This window comes from Rhynchophorus ferrugineus, unplaced genomic scaffold (assembly GCF_030347505.1).
Source record: "Rhynchophorus ferrugineus isolate W39M unplaced genomic scaffold, kcgeb_rfMv2 rfM1, whole genome shotgun sequence".
Classification (NCBI taxonomy): domain Eukaryota; kingdom Metazoa; phylum Arthropoda; class Insecta; order Coleoptera; family Curculionidae; genus Rhynchophorus; species Rhynchophorus ferrugineus.
Window position 1 is genome coordinate 38470538 of NW_027472580.1, and position 26764 is coordinate 38497301.

Below are 26764 nucleotides of genomic sequence, written 5' to 3' on the forward strand. Positions count from 1 at the left end.
ATATAACATAATTTTGGAAGGTATTTATTAAGATTAACTATTAATACAATAGGGAAAAAATAATACAATTATGAATAATAAATAGTATTGTTTTTATATTGTTTTTATGGCAATAATGTGGGATGCTCTTTTTGATTGACTTTTTCAATTTGATTTAAATCTCTCGATATTTGTTCAAGCCTTTTGAATGTTAGATCACGTTTTTTCTATCTTTTCTTTCCGTTTATTGAATGTTAAAATATTTTCAACAAATAATATTCTAAATAAAATATTCTTTAATAAAGTAAGAACATCGTAAGTACACGTTGAAATCTTGAATTCGATGAGATCTATTTGGTATCATTATTCTTTTGTTTTTTTCACTCTGCATCTTATCAATTTTAAATTATTTAAAATGAGCTAATATATACAGTACAGATAAGTAAGAAATTATTTCCACCCTTTCGTCTATCAAAATTAAAACGGAAAGGAGTTCGTACGTCCCCTGTTTCGACTCTGTTTATGTACAGAAATGATAATTATTATTTTCAGTCGCCATATTTTTGACTATCGTCTAGTTCGACTGTTTTGTGACTATTAAGGGTTTCGATAATTATCTACATCAAGGTCAAGGCGACAGGACGGTCTTCCAGTAACCAGACTGGGTAAGGCCGAATAATTTCTGGAATGGTCTCTAACACGTCGTATGGACGCTAATATAGAACGCTTGGCGTTTTCAACATTCGGCGTTTTGTTGTTCAATTTTGAGAATTCTGTTTCTGAAGCCCATCAAAAACGATTCCATAATTGGCGATTTTCATGACAAAGAATGCTCGAGAAAAAACTGAAGCGTTTGCTGCTTGTGATATAAAAAAGAAAAGTGTGACGTATGGTGACAGATGATGAAAAAGGAAAACAATCTATTGCGATATACATATGGCATTATTAGTTAGGTATATATTTTTATAAGCTGACAATGTTCCAAAAACTTGCATACACTTAGAGGTCTTTTTTTGAGAAGATGAAAAACAGGAAAAATTGCAGATTATTCAATATATTCTTATAATCATCATACTCAGACCAAACAATTTATTACCATACACCAACAAAATGAAATAGCCATTTTCAGGTATACAAAAATATGAATTGTTTTGTTTTTTTAGATCTACGCTTTCATCAAAATTGATCTAGAATATTTTATCGAGCCAGAGTTTACTGAAAAGGTTAAATGTATTAAAAAGAATAGTCGAGAATATCTCTATTTTTGATAATTGAAGAATGTGGAGAAATCCATTATATTTAACGCCATTAAATAGTTTTGTAATGAAGAGTTAATCAAATATAATATTTTACGATAATCAAATTAAGATAATGCCTTTAGACACTCTTTCAATCGGAGGTTTATGGGTGCGTTTTTGAAAAGTAAATTGTAGGACTTAAAGCGAGATTTCTTATGGGCTAAGTTGCGCCACCCCATTGTGAGAGTAATTTCGACATTATTGCCTTATACTATTTAGAAACAAAGTTGTTTGTTTCGTCTGTTTGCCTCGAATTTTCAGATCCCCCTGTACTATATGCATAGTCCAACATTATTATATAATTTTCTATAAATTAAAACTTATATGTACTAAACATATAAATTCTGTTGGTGCTGAATTGTTTGAATCACACGCCCTTTAGTGAAGTTATGATGAAATTTAAACTTGCCCTCAGTTAAAGCAGCCATAATATAAAACGGAATAATTCATGGTGGAAACAGTGAGAAGCTGTCGGTGCCGTCAAAAGCAGTTTACGTATAATATTCATGCTATGAACTAGATGATTTATAATCAGTTTGCCAATAAAGGATGAGTGTCCTCAAAATTACTAAACACAGTGTACGTGATGGACATGATTGATTCCCTTTGATTCAATTGTACTCCTGAATTCACTTTTACATACCTGCTTATAAGCTAGGGGAATTTTAAATGAAAGAACATTATAATATCGTACCAGATATGTTATTTCTTTATGCCAAAAAATCTATAACTGTTGTAGGTTATTTTCTATTGACTCCTTACTAAACACAGTTCATTGTTACACAGTTATTGTTATATACAGTTCGAATATTTTGACATACCAGCACAATTTATGTTGTCCATAGTAACTTTAAAAAACTATTACAGTATATAACACAATTAAATATTAATATGATTAATTATTATTGCTTGGATGTGGAATAAATCATCAGCAGAGCATCGATGGGTTTGATCTCTTTGTTTTGGGATTGTCAAAATTTTTCAATTTCAATTGTGTAAATAAATCTCTTAAAGAAGAAAATTGGAAATGTCGTTCGAAAACACCCCTTTCTATTAAGTCTAATGCTGTACACAGTATCCCAAATAAAAAAAAAATTGTAACTCTTTCTAAAATTTTGATTTTATAATTAATTATTTTTGGAGGATTTATATATTAACGGAGGTATTTAATTCTTACCGATTCTTGAATCAGCATATAAATCGAAACTATATACTGTATAGCTATATTTAATGTATTTATATTAATATTGGTTTATATTAATATTAATATTAATATAATATAGTTAAACCTTTTAGATCAATGAAAAATAAAATTTATGTTGTAAGATTTGCTATCAAAAGGAATCTAAAGACGTTCATAACTACTTGTTCTATATACAAAAAAGGAAGCCATCAAGACGAAAACAACCAACTTTTATAAATAAAATAGTAAATCAGTTATTGGCAATCATTTACAAAATATTCATCTTTTCTTCGTTCATTCGGGAGACAACATTCCTTTTGTAATTAAAGCTATACTGGACAGCATACTATAATATGCAAAATATGTATCATCGGAAATAATGTTATCACAGCGAATATCAGATCGGTGAACACGTTCTCAACACCGACTGTAATGTTGGTTGTTTCAATATATTTAACTTTTTCTCATGATATTTTTTTATCAGTTCGAAGACATATTTTTCGCGAACACAGGCTTCAATCATTAATGAAATCAATAAAGCGTACCTATTGTGTTCACATCTAGTTTGCAAACATTAGTTTGCTACGATGAGGAATGTTCACGGATTTTTGATAGTGGTAATGAATTTGGTAATTTTGTAACCGGCGGAAGGATAATTGATTTTTATTTAGTTGGAGTTCCATTCTAACAAATATGCTTTTTTTGAGATTAGTACTTTACACATAAAAAAAATCAGTCAAGACTGTGATGTTATTAATTCTTTTTCGTTCTTATGAAATAAATTTAAGAAATTAAAAAAAAACTTATGTCTAGAAACGAATTGAAGAATGAACAAAAATAAATTTGAAGATTGACCAGCTAATTAATATTAATAAAAAATATTATACGCATGCTGTTGCTATGTTACAGAGGTAGGCACACTTAGAAAAGAATAATTCTTTTTATGATGTTTTCGAGTTTTCCACTTAAATTGATTCTTCAGTGTTTTATAGACTGAATAAATCTTGAATTAAGTAGAATCGAAATAAGGAACTTGTTGATTATATGAAGTGAATTAAATTATTTCGAATTGTAAATATTCCGTTGCTTGATATCGCTTCACTTAATCGGTTGCACTTAATTGTCAAATTGTCTTTACAACCTCTGAAAACCGATTTCTCCAATAACCTAGCCCAGGACGCCATCCCTAGAATTAACAGCTTAAAATAACTTTAAAAACCTTTTATTAAATTAACTTAATTTTATTAAATGATTTTAAGAATAAATGATTTCTGAAGAAAGAATTTGAGATTTCTTGAAGAAAGAAAAAGAGAGACTTTTTAGATGAAATGATGAATTTCAAAATGGTATTTATGTTTTCCTATATAATTTTTCTCTTCCATTTTTCATGAGAACTTTTCTTGAGCCTCGACGAATATCTGTTATAGCTGTACTCGAGTTTTGCATTTTTATTTAATTTTTATTTATGCTAAAACATTATAGGAAAAGTGCTTAAAAGAGATACTTGGAGGTGATTAATAAAATTAGTAATGTAACATTATATAATAGATGAGGCAAAAGTTCCGCTACCATCTTGATTGCGAGCCATCTTGGTTATATGACGTTTAGCTCAGTTTCGCTTTAACCGTTGTTGTGTAGACGTTCAAATTTTATTATGGATATATATAAGTCACAAGAACGAGCAGCACTGTTCCTATATTTATTATATATAATATTATACACAATATTTATTTAAAATAATCGTTCCATTACCGCTCCTCAGCGGAAATCTACTCACTCCACTCACGGTAGCGGGACTTTTGGCCCGGCCTTTATTAACGTATATTCTTAGTATAGTGGATCGACGTTTAAAGTAATATTTATATTACAGTTAATTTACAAGTCAGACTTAAATTCTATATAAAGAATTGTCATAAAACAAAAGTATTGTAGATAATCCATTTTTATAAAAAAATTGCTACGAATGATTAAAATGGAGTATTTTTAATAAAATATTCAATGGCGAATACCAAACTTTTTTCTCCTTACCCTAGTTTAGTTCTATCGCTTCCATTATCAGCGCAGACTAATTTTGAAGCGAACAATGAGGCAAATGAGCAAATTTCAGGACGGTAAAATTCATTATGGGACGCACTTATGATTCTCCCAGTGTACGTAAATGAATGGAAGTGGAAATGAAAGACCAAGGAATAATGTGGTTTTTAATTACGGGATTTTTTTTAATTGGGTTTCAGGCAAATAAGCGGACGATTTTAGAACTAATGAAGTTTTAGTTCTCTATTTAATCTGGAAGAATTTTTAAGCTATGCGATATATTAATGTATCATTAGACTTTAATTGGATTAACTCAGCTAAATAAAACTTTGGCGTAGTACAATGGAAACGTTTCGAGGTTTAATATGACTATTTTTACAAGAGAGAAAATAATTTTAAAGATTTTTTTTGGATATTGGTAAAATCGACCATCGATAGATAATTTGTTATTTATACACCTTTTCAGTAATGTCCTTTTCGTGTGCTTTCATGTGCCGTTTATTTTGAGGGCTGTTACAAAATATTCATCTTTTCTTCGTTCATTCGGGAGACAATATTCCTTTTGTAATTAAAGCTATACTGGACAGCATACTATAATATGCAAAATATGTATCATCAAATATAATGTTATCACATCGAATATCAGATCGGTGAACACGTTTTCAACACCGGCTGTAATGTTGGTTGTTTCAGTATATTTAACTTTTTCTCGTGATATTTTTTTATTAGTTCGAAGACATATTTTTCGCGAATACGGGTTTCAATCATTAGTGAAATCAATAAAGCATTTGGTAATTGTATACAGCTAGTGGGATTATTAAAATGATTGTAGGAGTTTAATGATTTTAACTCCCAAGCTAATAAATACATATTCAGTTGTCCATAACCAGTTCCACCATAATCTGGTAATAAGTGATAGAAAACTTACACACCGGCAGTTGATACAATTTTCTCTATTTTATTTTTTAAATATTAGAACGAGTATATAAAATTATATTGTTGGATTGTCATCGGGAAATATATACCCTGTATAATCAGCTATGGTTGCAGTTGCTAACGCCTACGATCGACCATTCTTACAGTTGAATGAAGCACATCTGAACTGAATTGAACTGACGTAGAATTTCTTATTTGGGTTTTTTCGCTTTGATATTCTTTTGTCTTGTTTGTGCTTTTACTGTGGTTTGTTTGAATTATTATAAACATTAGTTTTGGCGGCGTAATAAAACTTTGGCGTAGTACAATGGAAACGTTTCGAGGTTTAATATGACTATTTTTACAAGAGAGAAAATAATTTTAAAGATTTTTTTTGGATATTGGTAAAATCGACCATCGATAGATAATTTGTTATTTATACACCTTTTCAGTAATGTCCTTTTCGTGTGCTTTCATGTGCCGTTTATTTTGAGAGCTGTTACAAAATATTCATCTTTTCTTCGTTCATTCGGGAGACAATATTCCTTTTGTAATTAAAGCTATACTGGACAGCACACTATAGTATGCAAAATATGTATCATCAGATCTAATGTTATCACAGCGAATATCAGATCGGTGAACACGTTTTCAACACCGACTGTAATGTTGGTTGTTTCAATATATTAAACTTTTTCTCATGATATTTTTTTATTAGTTCGAAGACATATTTTTCGCGAACACGGGCTTCACTCATTAATGAAATCAATAAAGCATTTGGTACTCGTCTACAGCTAGTGGGATTATTAAGATATTTGTAGGAGTTTAATGATTTTAAGGTTTAGCAGAACGAAAATTCATAAAATGAAAACAACTCCCATGCTAATAATTAAATATTCAGTTTTCCATAACCAGTTCCACCATAATCTGGTAATAAGTGATAGAAAACTTACTCACCGGCAGTTGATACAATTTTCTCTATTTTATTTTTTAAATATTAGAACGAGTATATAAAATTATATTGTTGGATTGTCATCGGGATATATATACCCTGTATAATCAGCTATGGTTGCAGTTGCTAACGCCTACGATCGACCATTATTACAGTTGAATGAAGCACATCTGAACTGAATTGAACTGACTTAGAATTTCTTTTTTGGGTTTTTTCGCTTTGATATTCTTTTGTCTTGTTTGTGCTTTTACTGTGGTTTGTTTGAATTATTATAAACATTAGTTTTGGCGGCGTAATAAAACTTTGGCGTAGTACAATGGAAACGTTTCGAGGTTTAATATGACTATTTTTACAAGAGAGAAAATAATTTTAAAGATTTTTTTCGGATATTGGTAAAATCGACCATCGATAGATAATTTGTTATTTATACACCTTTTCAGTAATGTCCTTTTCGTGTGCTTTCATGTGCCGTTTATTTTGAGGGCTGTTACAAAATATTCATCTTTTCTTCGTTCATTCGGGAGACAATATTCCTTTTGTAATTAAAGCTATACTGGACAGCATACTATAATATGCAAAATATGTATCATCGGATATAATGTTATCACAGCGAATATCAGATCGGTGAACACGTTTTCAACACCGACTCTAATGTTGGTTGTTTCAATATATTTAACTTTTTCTCATGATATTTTTTTATTAGTTCGAAGACATATTTTTCGCGAATATGGGCTTCAATCATTAATGAAATCAATAAAGCATTTGGTACTCGTTTACAGCTAGTGGGATTATTAAGATGATTGTAGGAGTTTAATTGTTTTAACTCCCACGCTAATAAATACATATTCAGTTGTCCATAACCAGTTCCACCATAATCTGGTAATAAGTGATAGAAAACTTACTCACCGGCAGTTGATACAATTTTCTCTATTTTATTTTTTAAATATTAGAACGAGTATATAAAATTATATTGTTGGATTGTCATCGGGATATATATACCCTGTATAATCAGCTATGGTTGCAGTTGCTAACGCCTACGATCGACCATTATTACAGTTGAATGAAGCACATCTGAACTGAATTGAACTGACTTAGAATTTCTTTTTTGGGTTTTTTTGCTTTGACATTCTTTTGTCTTGTTTCTGCTTTTACTGTGGTTTGTTTGAATTCTTATAAAGATTAGTTTTTGTTGGCGTAATAAAACTTTGGCGTAGTACAATGTAAACGTTTCGAGGTTTAATGTAAGTAGTTTTACAAGAGAGAAAATAATTTTAAAGATTTTTTTCGGATATTGGTAAAATCGACCATCGATAGATAATTTGTTATTTATACACCTTTTCAGTAATGTCCTTTTCGTGTGCTTTCATGTGCCGTTTATTTTGAGGGCTGTTACAAAATATTCATCTTTTCTTCGTTCATTCGGGAGACAATATTCCTTTTGTAATTAAAGCTATACTGGACAGCATACCATAATATGCAAAATATGTATCATCAGATCTAATGTTATCACAGCGAATATCAGATCGGTGAACACGTTTTCAACACCGACTGTAATGTTGGTTGTTTCAATATATTTAACTTTTTCTCATGATATTTTTTTATTAGTTCGAAGACATATTTTTCGCGAATATGGGCTTCAATCATTAATGAAATCAATAAAGCATTTGGTACTCGTTTATAGCTAGTGGGATTATTAAGATGATTGTAGGAGTTTAATTGTTTTAACTCCCACGCTAATAATTACATATTCAGTTTTCTATAACCAGTTCCACCATAATCTGGTAATAAGTGATAGAAAACTTACTCACCGGCACTTTATACAATTTTGTCTATTTTATTTTTTAAATATTAGAACGAGTATATAAAATTATATTGTTGGATTGTCATCGGGAAATTTATACCTTGTATAATCAGCTATGGTTGCAGTTGCTAACGCCTACGATCGACCATTCTTACAGTTGAATGAAGCACATCTGAAATGAATTGAACTGACGTAGAATTTCTTATTTGGGTTTTTTTGCTTTGATATTCTTTTGTCTTGTTTGTGCTTTTACTGTGGTTTGTTTGAATCTTATAAACATTAGTTTATGGTGGCGTAATAAAACTTTGGCGTAGTACAATGGAAACGTTTCGAGGTTTAATATGACTATTTTTACAAGAGAGAAAATAATTTTAAAGATTTTTTTCGGGTATTGATAAAATCGACCATCGATAGATAATTTGTTATTTATACACCGGCTGTCAGTAATGTCCTTTTCATGTGCTTTCATGTGCCGTTTATTTTGAGAGCTGTTAATCGTAAACGTAATTTAGATCATAATATTAAACAGAATTAGTAAATTTTACTTTAGCAAATAATAACATTTTCGATTATTCTTGTTGTAAATACAATTGTTTATCAGCATAAGATAGATGTCAATATATGATTTTAAAAAGCACTAAGAAGATTGAATTCGACATAGTGAAATAAATGAAAGATAGTTATGAATTCAAAAACGAAAACGATAAGTTTTTTGAGTGAAGAATATATTTATCAGTTAAAAGTGTTTTACTTCTCATGCAGTAGCATCCAGTGTCATTATGGTTCGATTGTTATTATTTTATTCCGGTCAAATCATAGATCTTTGATCCATAGACTCAAATATCTTCTCACTCAGGCAAATATTTAGAATTGGAAATAAGAAATGGTGACATAGAGCTTAATCTGGAGAACATGATATTTGGGATAGTATTTGGTTTTCTTTGGTTCACATCGAGAACGCCACTCATTCTTCTGTGGACTCTGGTCTTTTGGTGTCTTGCGATGTATATTTATTTTTCATTAACGGTTATAAAACAGCGCGGTAAGTCGATTCTTGCGGTTGGTTGGATATCGTCAAGCACTCTTTTGAATAGGTCTCCAAGTTGTGCTTATGGTCGTGTACCAGCACTCTTAGCATCCATTGTGTGGATAGTTTTTGCATATCTAAATATTCATGTAAAATGTGATCTATCCACTCAATTGGTACTCACCCAGTACATTTCAAAATATCATAGTATAGTTGTAGTGCTGATTTATTAAATTACTAAACAGTTAGGAGAATTGAAACTGTATTAATGGAATATTCTCTGATCTATACGATATAAGATTCTCTGTAATTGATTTGAAAAAGCTAATCTAAAGTAATATAATTCAGTCGTAATTAGAGTCAAAGTATTGGATTTTCTGATTTTTTGAGGATTTTTTGTGAGAAGAATAATTAGATTTTTTAAATATATTTATATTACATTGTATAAAACTATTATATATTGAATTAATATCTCCAAATTAGGAACTTTAAATGATTTTCGGTTCTGTCATTTATGTTATACTATTTTATATTTAAATAAATGTTCCCAATTAGAAACTCTTAGTCACTTTTAGTTAATTGATGTATAAAAATGTAAGTTAAAAGAACAAATTGTGAATTAAAAATGCTGAACTTTTTTCTTTCATCATTAGAAAGCGATTTTTACGAAATAGTAAATATAAAATTACTTCCGATGTATTTTTTATAGAAACCTTATTAGGGCTTTGACCTAAATTCCTTTATCGTCTGGTTTAATACCGGAAGGGTCTATTTACTTAATCCTTAAAATAAGTAAGATCAGAGTAGTTTGATTTCATCCCCATTCAATAGGTTAACAGTTATCTACTTTGATTGAATTACAAATGAGACCTTAGATCTCCTGTTTTCAGTATAATGGTTGAATTTAGTTTATTGGGGACTTGAGAAATACTCCTATGTATGTATATGTATATGTATATATGTTCTTTAAGAAGTTTATTTTAGCTAATATTCAAAATATATTAGCGTAATAAGTATATACTTTCCATTAGCAATATTAGTAGTTTTCATTTTCGTTAGTTTTTATAAACAATACCAATAACTATATTTTGTGAATACATATTTAAATATAAGAATATGTATTATTCACAATGTCAATATAATATTAACAAAAAAATATATTGAAATTTTGATAATTTGAAGTAATAATCAAAGATACTGTGATCAGACAAAAAGGTAAATCGGTGTTTATTAGTTATTACGAGTGTTTCTATCTAAAACAGTCGATCTATTTAAGTCATTATAATCTAAGATATGATAACAAGCATAATATATGCTAACACATAGTTGGGAAAAGTAATAGTAGTAGTTTGTTATTTTAGTAATTTGTTATTGGACAAGATGAGTAAGTGTTCATTTCGATCACTTTTGTCGGTGTGGTTTTCAATAACACTGTTTTGTAAAAAAACATTAAGGGGTGTGCTTGATGAAACCAGTATTTATCGAGTATAATTTGTGAATCTTTGATAACTGACTGATGTGAAGGAAAACCCAATATAGGTGATAAAATATTTTTACAATATTTGTTCCCTGTTGGTTGGTTAGTGTTGGTTTGCGGATCATAAGAAACCTTCCTTATTAAATAAAATGATCGGCCTGTATAAATGGTGGTTCTAAACATAACTGAACTATAATGACAAGTTTTGAGTAGATATTGAGAGAAATATTTTAGGAATTTAGAAACATATGTGAATGTTTTAGTTAAAACGTTGCTAAATACATTGGAAATAGTTATATTTTATCTACATGTTAGCTATCCATATCATCCCTAGTTATCTATATCTGTAATGTGTTCCAAAATAATAAAATACTGAATATTTTTGATACTAAACTCTATTTTCTTCTAGGATCATAATATGTAACACTCTCTAAAGAAAATTGCATTGTTGATGATTAGAAATCTTTCTTATCAAATATCTTGCTTAGATTGCACAAATGCCAGTTTTAAAAGTGCAAAACTATAATAAGAAGCTCTGAGCGGACATTGAAGGGCAGACTTTGTGAATTTAGGAATAACAGGCTAATATTTTAGTATAAAGTGTAGGCTCTGCGAATTCATTCTGTGAAGAGTTGCAACTGTACCATAAATAAATTTTTAAACAACATCTTATAGATACCTACATTTTATCTATATGTCAGGTACTCAAATTACTTTATCTATCCCTATATATGCTTGATTTGTCCTAAGTTTGTTTACATAATACATAATACAACACAAGTTATTAGAATCCCAATACGTTAATACGGCGAATTATCCACAATAATAAAATACTTATATTGAATTTGAGTACCGTTTAAATCTAAGATGCATTATTATTGTCACACTGAAACAAAATGTCGATTTTAGGATCAAATATCTTGCTTGGCCAGCATAAATGCCAGTTCTAAACACAATTTAACTATAATCAAGAGATTTGAGTATAAATTGAAGTGTTAGTTTAGAGATTTCGAAACATATGGCGGATGTTTTGGTATAAAATTGAAATATTCCGCTGGAATCTGTTCGAGTTTTCTACGAATCTGTCAAGACCTGTAGTCGCACTACATGCAAATACTTGAGCTTATGAGTTTATTTTATTGATTTTTCTTTCCCGATGTATGTGTGATATGATCTAAATATGATTCAATAATGCTGTGAGAGAAAAGTGTTTAACAAAAATATATCATCGGAATAAATTTTGCGAATATCTCCACGGCCATAATAATAAAGTTACAGTTGCTAGTAGCGCACTGACATCAAACAGTACCATATTCCAATATATGAATGCGCCGTCAACAGACCCAAAAATGTCTTGGGTAGAATTGGTACTTCTAAATAATGACTTTCTCTTAAATTGATATTTCTTGAACTAACAAATTAACATTACTTGGATGGAAAAAGTATACATATCTGATAATCTACTATAGCTTTGCTTTCCATAGGTGACTTAAATATTTAATTATATTAATTTAGCAGCAGTGAGGCACTGACTTCATTTTAAAGGCCTATAATCTGTGAAAACGGATTACCAGTGATATATATTTTATTTTATTACCTCAATAATTATTCTATTATTCATTATGTCAAGCCATACATCGATTTATTTTATATATGAATCCATATATTTTGAAAGGTGTTGAAAACACATCGATAGCTTTGGGACATTTCCAATATCCCGTAAGTTTCAGTTGCTCATCTTGTAACAATTATTATTAAACTGGTTTGGACACCACTAGCAACTTTTCATTGTGTTCATTATGAATTATTCCACTTCATAATTTGCGGTTTCAGCAGTTGAAACTCCATCATAACTTTCGTGAGTGACCAGTGTTTTAGACAGCACGACATATTTCGGATTGAGAATATGTGCCCACCTTTCACTGATTCCGTATAATTTTTCTTTATTTCATGAAAATATTTAATTATTCTTCTAGTGAAAATTCAGTTTTATGTATTACTTAATTTTTTACATTTTTTAGTTAAAAATTATAGGTCTAGAAGAAATTATGAACTCTTATAAACCAATTGTAAATAGATATTTTTGGTATTATTGGGTATCCAATTCGGGGGATGCACTAGAATATATTGGGATTACAGGAAAAATATATATTTGTGTACATTTTGTACTTAATTTAAATAAATATAGCAAATTAAAATATGTGCTGCTGAGTACTGAAAATTGGACTGCTATCAATATTTTGCAGTGTCCTTTCAATTCGTATAAAATGTAACTTTGTTTTATATCTCCTCAATCAGGCACCGGAAATAAAATCAAGTATACGACAGCTTGGTTTGCCGTATCTGACGTATCAAACTATCTGGAACATTATTTGATGTATCCCAAAGATTGTAAGATATTTTCTTGAGCCGAGGTTATAAAATAAAATATTGTAAAATTTTATTTGATAGTTAACTTTATTAAATGTAAACGTTATAATTGTTAAGTTTTTAGTTGTTTTATCGGAAGTAAAAATTTATAAGGCTTATTACTCAAAAAACAAGCTTATCTGAATTGTTAGTTATATAATTTATTATAATATTTACTATAATTTATTATCAATATAGGCCTCACAGTTTTCCACTATGGTTTGTGTTGCGCCACTTGGATTTAATTTTGTAAGTGATTGAAAGTACTTCTTGTTGCGTGGTTTACTACTATTATTCTGGCGACATTTATGAATATTTGAGGTGATATTGTACCATGTATCACGTTTATTGCCGTTCTTGGGTATTCTGGATAACATATTTGTTGATAATTGTAACTTCAGCAGCATTCCAAGATTCAGAGAAAACGATATGATTGGTTTTATCATTTATTGCTATAAAATTTGAAATAATTAGGTAATATTCTATTTAACCAGCTTAATTAGCAGTGGACAATGTGTTCAAAGCCTATAAATAATAAAATTCTGTATAGAGAAAGGCCATCTTAAAGTGAATATTTGTATGCGGTAAAATTATATTTTGAAAAACGAATTTCCTTTCGTAAATCAAATAATATGGGCAGATTTTTGCGCAAGAACAAGAGCTTAAATATACAAACCGTACAGGCAATACAAGCCGTGTGATTTTCTGATAGTTACAAGTTTCTGCCTATCGTTAAAACATGGAAGACCGACATCGCTTCTCAGCTGAATAAGGAAAAATGGGTAAATTGGCAGTGATCCGTCAGTAGCCTGTTTAATTTTATTTGTAAATCTCTGCCTCCAACAACGATAATAGAGGAAAAGAAGTCCTTCTTAATTGGTTAAAGCTTGTTTTCCTCCTGTAGCAAGTTTAAATCAAGCTGCACTAGGTTATCTATCTTATTATCTATGAATGGGGCAAAATACTTATAACATAATGTATTTATAATTTGTTTATCGTTTTTAATAACGTCTTCAGCGACGTTATCGGCTAATTCGTTCCCATGTCCTTGTTGTCAGACTGCTTAGTTCAAGAATTTACACTACTAGCGGATATCAAGAAAATTCATTATGGATAGTTCGTATTATGGATATTAGTTTCGCAAGCATATAAACCAGATTTTAGCTTATCTATTAAGTAATATTATAAAATTTAGTATTATAACATTATAGGCGCTTTATTGCGAATATCTCACCTGTAAAAATAGTGAAAATAAAAGTCCTATTAAATAGTTTATTGTAAGATTATTGTTATGATGTTTTGCAGTGTTTGCTATCAAAGGACTTAAGAGCCATATTCGTATAAACAATTCACAATTAATGTACTTTGATAGATTTGGACAGAATAACTTATGAAGTGTTAGTGGACTTTAATAAATACATTTATAAACATTGACGATGCTACTCCATCATATCTTAAATGCTAATTTTCGTTTAAACGATTCTTAAGTGGTGATTTTAATATTAATGTCAAATAATGGCCTGCAGGACCAAAAAAGTATGAAGACAATGATTTATAACAACAAATAACCTTCAGTGAGTTTATTAGTTGATAATTCACCTAATTTTTGACTACGCTATTTAGAACATCATGATTTCATCGCTTGCCAGGGGAAAATGTGTTTCAGGTGGTGTATTGTAATTGACGATAAATAGGCAATACAACTAATAGTCAATAGCAATAATAGTTAATAAAATGAGACTAAAATATCGTGGGTTAGTACAAGACAGTCGTCCTCATCGTCAATGAAGCGAAATATCTAAGGCCATCAAGTCTTGGTGCAGCAAGGTGTAGTTTATTACAGGCTGCTAAACCGTCTGAAACTGTTACTAAGTATGACAACCGTATGCTGAGTAAGACGCCATGTTGTCAGAAATATCAAAAAGGTTTTAGAAATTGAAAGAAAAGGTTTTTATACTGTATCAGACTGAATATATTACATGCAAGCCTCTAATGCATACTTGGAAGCTCCGGATGTAAATATTTGTTACGTTTTATTAATTGGATACTTATTCCATTTTGTTGCCCTTAAAATAATTAGGGCATATCTCATATTTGGTTATCATATGAAATGAAACGTCAACTACACACAATATCTTTAATCAGATATACATAATAGTACAAATATCGTTGCAATGAATATTATATTGGGGTATATTACGCAGCTTTCTTGAATATAAAGATTGTAACAGAATATTTGAACCGGATTGTGATCAGAATTCGCCTGACTATGGCAAAGTGTCGTAAACGAAAGCACTTTAAAGTAGTTCATAACTTTAAAAAGTAAGTTAGAGGAACAAATTTATACTAAAGAAAGCCCGTGCATTTATCTAGTTTATAATATTGATCCCTATACAATGCCGTATATATTAGACATCTAACTATATTTTTATACCCTTCTTTTAATTAAAAGCACCAATGTGAAAGAAATGCAATACTCTTAAATTGTTTCAACTTCTAAAACAAGGTAAACCAGCAATCAAGTTAATATTAATATAATCTATATACATATCTTTGTTCGATTAACGTACGTACGTGAAACAGCATAATCAAAATCAACAGATTTATTGGTTTGGAATCAGTTATTGAAAATTATTGAGTTTAGGTTTGTTAGTGTTTATCATAAACAAGTGTTTATAACTGTGTGTGGTTCATTGTAGGTGAATATATGTTGCCGTTAACACATAGTATTATTATCGAACATTACATATCCGCATTTAGGCCGGTATTTATCAACAATAAGCTAAAGAACATTTTACGCTATCAGGAATTTTAGCAACATATTTTATAAATATTATTTAATACTTATTCTAACATTACTAATTAATTTTGAATAGTACAACTTTAAAAATGTCGATATTATACCATCATCAATTTTTTAAATTCAATCATTTCATTGAATTTTATGTGGATAATATCTTGAAAACTTTAATAAATTAAAATTATCCAATCCAAGCTAGTCAATAATATACATGATATTATCCACTAATTCATAAAACATTATATAATAAATATGTATACCAATTAGCTCAACTATTATTCGAAATAAATTAATATCTGAACTTACATATCGTCAAGTATCTTTTAATTATATTAAATCAGTCTTTACGTTTATATAACAGTTGAAAGCAAATAGATTCTTGAAAATTCGGAAATTAGATGACAACATATCTTAGAATGATTTTAGTTTTGTATATTCGTTCGTCCTTCATTTTCCATCTGATTTTAACTAAAATCAGTCTATTTCGATAACTGAAATGTATTCAAATGATTATATTTACACGATATTTCGATCAAAATGGGTAAAAAGTTTGGAAGAGGCACAGCTAGGAGAAGGCAGGCTGATATGACTGAGATCTAAGGATAAGTTTCGAAAGGAACGGTAACCTAAAATGTAGAGATTTAACATAAATATTTCGTTATTTAATCTCTTACATTAATTCCCTTGATCCTAACAGTTATTATTATGCTTTGGTAATGGAGATTTGTGCTAAAACTCTTATATATATATATATATATATATATATATATATATATATATATGCAATGGGGGTGTATTTATTTCAGGACTGTCCTTAGACTCAGTTATTATACTAGTAACATATCTTGATCCATAAAGAATGAACCTATTAATTTTAATACTTGAGCATTTCTTTAAAAAGGTTTATTATTTAGGTTTGCAATCGATCAAACATTAAACGTTGGAAAATATAAAAAAATTGAATAGTCTTCAACTTTAACACATATAACTTGATTACCAATAATATAATAAAGCAAATGCTCATATATTAATAATAAAAAATTGTTTGCAATTACAGTTTTACATGGTACCTATAGGTAGAGTAGTAACTTAAAATATGATTTTTTCCATCTTATATATGAATGACATAAACAATATGTTTTTGCATTCATCAGCTTTACCAATAAATCATTAGTGTGAACAGGAAGTGAATCAATCTGACATTTTTCATACAAAAAGGGCAAGAAATAATTTTATGATATTAAATATTGAAGACAATATAAAACTGATACAGCAAGTGGAAGGAGTGTGTCCTCATTTAATTATTTAAATAAAGTACATAAAAATAATATAATATCCTTTGTTATTGGTGATTCAACAAATTAATTAGTTTAAAAGACCGGACTAATCATGCTAATTGTTGGACTGCATCCTAAATATTAAAAATCTCATTTTAATATTAAAATGGTTGTTAAAATCAGACTCTTAAGATTAGTTGTGATGCTTGATAATTATTTATCCCAACAAACATATATTAATGGATTATTTTTAGCTAATTTAATAATTCATTTGGTTTCGTTCAAATATTTAAAGTCATTAAAACGTATTCTGGCTATTTAGACTGGACCACTGCTTAAGGGGTCCCCTAACTACAGACCTCCGTATATCTCCGATTAAGCCCTCCATAGCGTATTAATTTTTAATGTCTGATGGCGCATATTTGTGATGCTAATTGTTTTTCGGCAAATAGGTACGAGCATACACAGGCGTGAGCTTATAATCCAACTATTTCTATTTTACTATCTCTATTTTAAATGTAACATACATTGTTTCAAAAAAAAATAAGTAATAAAGACTATAACGAATTAGATTCGAGTGCAAACCTAAATTACATTTACAATTCGAATTCTAATACTATATATAAGCAATAGGACTATATCATACTATCTACATACTATTTAGGAATGTATATATATATAGGTAGGTAATAATTGACATATTTAACTTCTTCTCATTTCGGAATTGCCTTTGAACGATTCGTCAAAGTTTCATGGGATTTCTTAGGTATATATTGATACGACACATTGTACATTATACATTAGAGGACCACCATTACACACAGTACAATAATTACACAATGGGGTGGTAATATTGGTGAAATATATAAGGTTACAATTTTTATATGGAATCAATGTCTATATTTGAACGCATTCAGCTAATTAATGGATAATACACATTAATATATTTCCAACGCTTAATTCTCATTAAATGTTTTTCAATTATTAATATTTGTCAAAAAAATGGACAAGGAATATATTGACTATGAATTAAATAAACAATTCATTAAAAATATTTCGTGTTAGAGATTATTTTTATATTACACATTATCTCCATAGTGATTAAATTAAATTGAGTTAACATACAACATTTGCTCTTATATATTCTCAATATTTTCTTCATAAGCTGGTTCGAACCAAGTCTCACAGGTGTACAAATCTAATTGTGTATATAATTATTTTATTCAATGAAAATAATAGTTCTATACATGACTCCGTTATTCCTTTATGATCTGATATATATACTTGAATTTTGGAGAAAGTTAAATTTCATCAATTTGTAACTGTAATGAACCGTCGTTACGCAGATACATTTCAATCTAGTTGCCCTATTTTGCTCTACATGAGCTCCGAGTAAAACCACAAAAGATTAGAATTACAACTGTCTACCACACTCAACTAACTGTCTGCCGAGCTGACCGTAGGGACTTTATACGGTGTATAATAAACTATTTGGAGCGAGATTTCTCGACCTGCTGTTCCAACGATCGACTATTTGCCACAAAATCGATGTAGTTTCGGCTTGGATCTAAATCCTCTCAAAGAATCTCTTAAGCTTCCAGATTCGACAATTAAGCAGCTTTTATAGCAATTTTTTATATACTGTACTAGCTCTGAATGCTAGGATATATTGGAGAAAATAACTAAAACATATTATTATGTTTTATAAAATGATTAAATTAATATTTATAAATGAAAATCATTCTAAATCAATACTACTGAAATAAATACAGTATGATCTTGTAAGTGATGTGATAAGTGATGTAATATAGAATTGTAAGTTCAAGTTATATATTTTTATACTCTATATTCTCGTTACATACAAGAAAAGGAGGGTGTTCTGAAAAATAATACTTGTATGTTTCAGAATTGGCGGCGAAGAAACGTTTAAGTACATCGTCTTGAGTATGGCGACATATGAAACATCAGGTTAACCTCCTATCTCTTAGTTCATCTAGATTGTTTCGAATAGCAGAAATATTAAAAGGTGTTCTAATGCTATACCAATACAATTGCTATTGAGGAATCATTATCTGCTGGAAAAATAATCCTATTAGCTGATCGGCTTTTGAAAACTATTAACAGTAACTGTGTTATTGATATTCCAGTTCTACAAGCATTAACTTTCAACCTATATTCCAATCTTTTATCTTGAGGCTTTTTTGATACGATATTAAAATAAATATAAATTTGTTTTTGGACTTATTGGACAATTATAGAGTAATGTTGGTGTTGAATGAAATGGTATAAACATGCTTCGGTAAGTTTATTGAACCCTTTCTTGAAGGCCTTGAACTACGGTTAGTCGAACTAAGAGCTATCAAGACAGCATTTTCAAAAAAATTTGTTTTTTTGTCATCTGTGCTACATTATTTTGAGATATATATAATCAGATTTTGATATTAGTTCAAGTGATAATTATACGAAATTAGAAACTTTGGATTGGTTTTAAGTAAAATTTTATATGAGGTTATAGGTTTAATTGGGTGTAAAATTTCTTAATTAGCTGAAATTGTTTGAGCTGATCCTTAGTTGGATTGAATCGACCACTAAACTAATACCTTACGTGCGATCACTGTCAACGTTCATCCCACTGTCCGAACTTAACTCTCAGCTTTCCATGTTGTTCTGCGCATCGTAGATGGCACCGTTTACACCGTCGTGAACCTCGCACTTGTCGTCCGGTATCAATATTTGGCACACGTGACCATTCTCGAGCAGCTGCGTCTTGTGCAGCTCGCATTCCTCCGGAAGATCGAGCCCTGGGTCACCCATAACCGCGGCACCATTCTTTTCGCACAAGGCGTGATGTCAGGGATTTAGGACATCTCTTTCTGATACCTGGAGGAAAACGTGCCAATGGACAAGAAATGTTTAAGTATCTTTCATTCGAGTATATCGATAGTGCGAAAACAACAGTTTCTGTTGAATATTTATGACTAGTATTTAAATACAATAATGGGAAAGCTGTTTACCATGCTTTACTTGTAACTCAATGAAATTCAGGATTTGAAAGAATTATTTATAAGATTTTAGTGACTTTTTAAAAAAATTTAAACTATGTCATAAAATATTTTTTCACATTTTCTCTTTTTGTGCCAAGATTTTATGAGAGTGTAAACAAACAATATTCTAAGGTTTTTCGAGTTTGAAAGTGTGAAATATTTAGAGCAATAATATTTCCTGACCTCTACGAGTGGCCAATCGCTCTCCGGGCTCGAAGATCGGCCCCCAGCTGACGAGTTTCCCTCTTCTTCGCCGGAAGACATGTCCACGACTACCACGGTGCCGTCTCGAGGATCGCGCGGCCCTCCAAGGTTTGGAGGACCTCTTGGCGGAGGTCAGGCCACCGTTACCAGACCCGTTTCGGGATCCGGAGACCAACAGTTGTCTGATAACCAGCAGCCTATGACGACTGTTACAACGCCGATTAATAGTGCCAGAATGATGTAGACTTCGGCATTTCCTGAAACAATAAAAAATGGTAAATAGCTATTCTTTAGCAGACCCGGCCAAGGTACACGTTAAATTATATTATATTAATTATAATATAAACTATTCAATAAAACGAAATTAGTATTTACGAATAAGAATGGAAACATGAAACAATGAAAAACAATGAAAAATTCAAACAATAAAAAAATGGATTGAGATTTGAATCTGAGGAATTTGAAAATGATCGATAATAGTTTCCGTAGAGTTGATGTTAAGCACAAATCAATATAAGATTTTGACTTTTATATTAATCTTATATTCAAGTTTGTAACAAACGCGTAAATTAAAAACTTGTTTGTTGATAACATGTGCCATTTAATTTTATAAATTTGATAAGTAGGGTAGATAATTCTTTATTTTTAACAATAATATTTATTATTTTGAATTATAAGCATTTTCAATTTCAACATAATTCATGTTTGTTATTTTTCATGGTTTCCCATATGTGAGCATGCAACATACAGTTGTCCATGGAAAAAACATGAATTTTCCAAACCTAAAGGGCAAATTGATATTGTTGTGAGGCCGTGAGACGTATTTGTATACATGATGAAAGCTAATCGAATTGGAAACTGTAGCCTGCTGAAGGGTGTTGTAGATTCTGACAATATCATTGGAATGCGTGACAATGGTACCAATGGTACCACTTCTCCTTTAATCTTTCCAACCAACATGGATTTCCCAAAAATATTTCGGGTAAACTTTTTGATGAACAAACGTTTACTGTTGCATAATCGATGTGCTTTATTTGGGGTATGAGAATCTTGGATAGCCGCTTTTGGGGGGTTAGTCTTCGGTGTTACCGGATTGGGAACGCCTCTGACAGGGATTTGATGTGATAATTTTGGGAAAGAGCTGATGTTGTATGACATTTCTTGTATAAGGGGAAAACGAACCGTCTTATTTCTGGTGTGTCAATCTCCCGACGAATTTGGGTATTTCTGACAAACCATGGCGCGTTCAGAGTTTGAGTGAGAAGTTTGTTTTGCATTACCTGCAACTTTTCCACTAGTTCAGTCCTGACAAACGGTTACCGAGTGTTAGAACCATATAACATTATGAATTTAATTAGCGACTTATAAAGCAAAACTTTAATCATCGGAGACAATTTACTTTTCCTGCAGAAGAAAGAGTTAAACACTGTGGTGACACCGTAGCCTTTGGAGGTTGCTTTATTTATTTGTATTGACCATAGGAATCTATGATCAAGGATGAGCCTAGATAGCCTAGAGCCGAGATATGTAGTCTTTCATCGCCACGGGATTGAGACTTGTTGCTGGATTTGCAACCTCTAGAAATTTAACCAATAGACCGTAGCATTTAATTGGAATTGAGTGGCTTCTGCAGAACCAGAATTGGTGTATCATCCTCATATTAGGTGGTTTCATCATCTTTCTTCATTGGAATGTCTGATATAAATGGTTTACGCTGGAGCTAATAGATTACCTTGAAGGACTCCTGCTTTGAGTTAGGACTGGAATGTGTATTACCAATCTTTACTTGAAAGGACCGGTTCGACAAAAAGAAACGCAGTAAAATTATCAGGTCTTCGGATAAACCTGCTTCGATGGATTTGTGTTAGGCCGTCGTGGCAAACTTTGTCGAACGCGTCGAATGTCCTGACCTTTTAGATTACAGGGGGAATATCTTTTTTGACTTCTCTATTTTGTTTCTTGAGAATCTTCAAATGTCTGCGGGTGCGTCAAGCCTTTGATTGAAGAGAAGTGAGTCCCAGTTCTCTTCTCTCCAGACATTGAGTGTCTCACAAACTTGGCCGGATGCTTCGTTAGTCTCCCTTTTATCGTCGGAGTTTAGGGGTGCACGAGTTCTTCTGTGGGGTCTGCTTTTATAGTGAATTAATTCCTTGATATTTGGCGGCAATGCGGTGTTATAATTGCCTTGCGGTGGTGCGATTGTGACCGTTGCCTGTTTTGTTTGAGCAATTTGAATGCCATTTCTAAGCTTGATAATTGCTTCCTCGATTTGTTCGCGGTTGTTAATTTTGTAGGATCAGTAGGATCTCTTGAAATAGTTTCCAGTCGGTTTTTTGAGTTTGTTTTCCGTATGGAGTTTCGATCATCCGGGAGTCTTTCACCGTCAAAGTAATCGGGCGGTAATCGGAGTCCATTTCATCGAGGACTCGTACGTCGATGGAGTTTTATGTGTTTTGGGTTATTAAGAAATGAATTGTTGATGGAAGCAAGAGTGCAGGTTGTGGTAGTGTGTCGGTTCTGCTGGGATTATCAGTCCGTTACACAACTTCGAGCTCAGTCGGTCGATATCAACCCCCGTCTGATTAGTTCGGAGGCTGGCCCATGAAGGATGATGTGCATTAAAGAGGCCGCCGATAATTCTGGCTACGTCGCCTTCGAGCATGATCTTTATTCGGAGCAGTCGTTATCTGTGCATTCCAGGACATGATGTTTAGGGATCTGGGAGACCTAGTGTCCATTCACGGGAATGAATATTGCCGTAATTTGCATGGAAAACGCTTAGAAGAAGTTGAGTTTATAGTCAGAAAAGTTGGCTGTATATGGTTCACCACTGTTGCTGCGTTTGGCTGGAGGTGTCTTCTTTTTCGCAGACCCTCGTCTCGTGCTCCCCTGTGCACTTCAGGTACCTGGGGTTTGCGCGACAGTGGTTTACGGAATGGCGGAAAGTTTGGCTGTTAAGGAGTTGACTTGGTTTGATCCATGAAGTATTTGAAGTTGAAAATGTGGAGTTCCTCTCTCGGAACTACCACATTAACAATAGGAATTGGGTTGCCCGATTCGATTGAACAATGTTGGATACATTTGGGGTGAAACCCAAGAGCTTCGATCTCCAATTTAATTTCATATGTTGGTACAAAGACCGCCAATCTATGGATATTATCCAGAAGCATCTTCCTCCACTAGGCAGAACGAATGATATTGATATTTACGCTCATCTAAAATTTTAGTATCGCTGGTAGCGTAATACTAGCAGTGGTATTTTTGATTTTGATTGTGGCGGTAATGGCGGTTGCGTGGAAATAGAAGGCGAAGTGATCGCATTTGAATAGGAGATAGAGGTTTCAGTGCCGGTGCCACCCGACTACCTTGGTGTCTTGAAGTTGGCCGGTTGAGCTGCTTCGCTGGTGCTTGGTGTGGGAATTGGCCTTGACAGGGGCTGGGGCTTTCTTGGTGGATTGATGTTGTAATCATCTGTCATAATCGGTTAGGTTAAATTCGATTTCTTCTCTAGGTGGTTCTTTAGCATGAGCCTCTTTTTCTTCCGGTTATTAATTATTTGGAACCCATCTTCGGATCTGATTATTATTATATTGTTATATATTATTATAAATTATTATATAGTGGTATTATATTGTTTCATTTGTATTCATGTATTCTTGATTGCTCATTGCTTTCAAGGTGGTATTGCATGTTCCGGTTACGCTTCGTTCTGGATTTTGTTGGTTGATTATTGCCCACGCCCTGGATTGTTTTTATCAGTAGTTCTATTTGTCTGCAGAGGCGGGCTACTTGTTCCTGGTGCCGTGCACTCTCCTTGTGCGATTTTCCGTACATTTGTTTCCATTTGACTATTTTATTATTAGCTTATGGGGTATATGATATACGGCAAATATTAAGTTAAGTAGTGGTACGTTTCATGATGTCTTGTCATATATTTTGAAAAAAAAAGATATAGGTAGAAGGCAATCAAAAATACATTTTGTGCATACTGGAAACGTTGGAAACTCTGACAATTTTTAAGTTGTGTTAATGAATTATTTCCCGTTTCACTGTTCTTACATTGTAATCTAGACATATGCAAGTGTTGCTCGTGCTTTGGAGAATTCTTTGCTCTGGAATCTCTCTAACATTTCAATATTCGTGTTGATTAGTTGAATTCTAGTATAGTGAATGCCGCATGTCTAAAATGGTTTGGCAATAGAACTATAATTGCAATAATTTTGCACTGTTTAACTGGAAGGGGTTATGTTAACACAAGCACACTGCGGTGTTTGCTATCTAATTATTCTGTTTATGCTGGTCCATATATACTTAGCCTAAGGCTTATGCTAGAAGAAACAGTTCAAGTATTTTGCATGCTTTTCTTGTGTGATATTTTTGTTATAATATTGTAGATGAATAGGTTTCCCTTCCCAGGGCGTAAATAATATGAGTAGACTTGGTTTGGTTTGCCTTTATTCTTTACTGGTTAAATCTTTTCTTTATTTTACTTTGATGACGTTGAAGTTGGGATGAAATTGTTCAGAGCGCACTGGTAGAGCGACAGTGTCGTCAGTGTTCGGAGTCAATGTAGGTGTCCTCATTGGTTAGAAGTGGGATAACGGATCCTATTTCCTACTTATGGTTTACTGAAATATTAGTCAATCTATATCTAATGCGACTAAATATTCTTTTATTTGCTATGACATACACATAATAATTACGCTCTCATCACAATTTTTAGTAACATTAATTTTGGTATTAGATAAACATAAATAAATAAATAAACATAACATGCACGGTTGGAACAATATCGGGTTAACTTATAATTATATAAAATACTGTTATAGAATTGAATATGTATATTATTATATGGTATTCATATCCTGTGATGACTATGTTGTTTTTGGTGGAGCTTTTTTTAATGAACTATTTTTACTCATTCTGATTTAGGATCAACATGGTAAGTTATGCGATTCAGAAAATTTAGCAAATGTTACATTCAAACGTATGTGTAAATTCTGGCAGATTAAATTTCCGACAGATTTCGTTTAAGCTGCAAAGTTTTCTCTCCAACGTTTGGTGGCAAATAACAAGATGATCGGTTTGGTAAACAATTAACCAATGTTACGCAAATAAACGTTAAATGGTAATAGGAAGCATCAAGGAAACCACAAATGAGTCATTTCGTAGCAGTATATAAAGACTATGCCATAGCGAATTTTTTATTTGTAGTGTATTCATATCCTAGCTTATCATATCCTAGCTTATCTAGAAGATTAATGTTGATAATATATTTGACATAGGTAAGGACGTTTCTTCACTGAATAGAATTGCAATATTATGGGAGGGGACTTCAAATTTTTGTTCCAAATATCTAAATTTAAGGCGATATTCTAAAATAACTATCAAAAGTTATATAATCGATCGATCATGGTGAAGTTATTGTGTATCGTTCAGTATTTGTAACAAGAATCTGTAATCAGACAATAATAGCAAGTTTTATTGAAAAATAATACTTAGAAATATATATTATATCCTGCCAAAAGCTTTGGACGTATAAGTCTGTATATGTTCTGTATCTCCCTCACTCCTTTCTCTCTCTGCCTGTTTCTTGTTTAATTTTAATCACAAACTAGTTGACAGTCGCTTTTCATTCAATTCATGTTAAAAATCCTCTAAAAATACAAACAGCTTAATAATAATGGATTTATTAACTTTTCTAATAAGCGTAGATATCGCTATATCATCTTTCATTGATCGGTATATTCTCCAAACATAATTGTCGGAATTAGCTAGCGAAATTAATATCTGAAGCTCAAATTTATGTCAAACAATTTGAACTCAAAACCATTATGTAAACTTTCCTAAAAAGCGATAAATGTTTATCGCTCCTTTCGAATGAACATAAATAAAACATATAAAATAATACGTATTGGTGACCGTCAGAAAAAGTACCAGGTGATTTATTTACTCGCTTAAAAATATATCCGATCCCAGTGATATATTATCCCAACAGTAACGATGTATGAAGGTAAAAACAAGGGATATAGATCAACGCTAACACGAAAAAAAAAGGAATAAGAGCCGTTCTTAGAAATAAATATTGAAGCGTTCGGAAATTCCTTTTCTATACTTTTTCTAGAATCCCTTCCAGAAATTAGTGTCTAATAAGACACCGTAATGAAACAATTAATCAGTTTAATCAGTGGGGTCATGTTAAATTTATGGTGGTTTTATTTCTTCTGAACTACGATCAGTATTATAGATATATATTTTTGCTTCTATTCAAGTGATTTAAGGGTCCAGCGCTATAAAATATCGAAGAATCAAGAAAAATATAAAGTACCATCCATATGGTTATTGTGGGAATAATATAAGGGTTTGA

At 31.4% G+C, this 26764-nt stretch overlaps 1 protein-coding gene across 1 annotated transcript in view; it reads right to left on the reverse strand.

Moving 5' to 3' along the window:
* Positions 1–19826: 19826 nt before the first annotated feature.
* The window catches only part of LOC143197064 (uncharacterized), a 30875-nt gene continuing 23937 nt past the window's right edge, over positions 19827–26764 (reverse strand). The window contains exons 3-4 of the mRNA XM_076405151.1: positions 20377–20654; positions 19827–20029 (exon numbers count right to left, since the gene is read on the reverse strand). Coding sequence (XP_076261266.1) covers positions 19956–20029; positions 20377–20654 — 352 coding nt within the window. The 3' untranslated portion in view covers positions 19827–19955. The remainder of the gene's footprint in view (positions 20030–20376; positions 20655–26764) is intronic.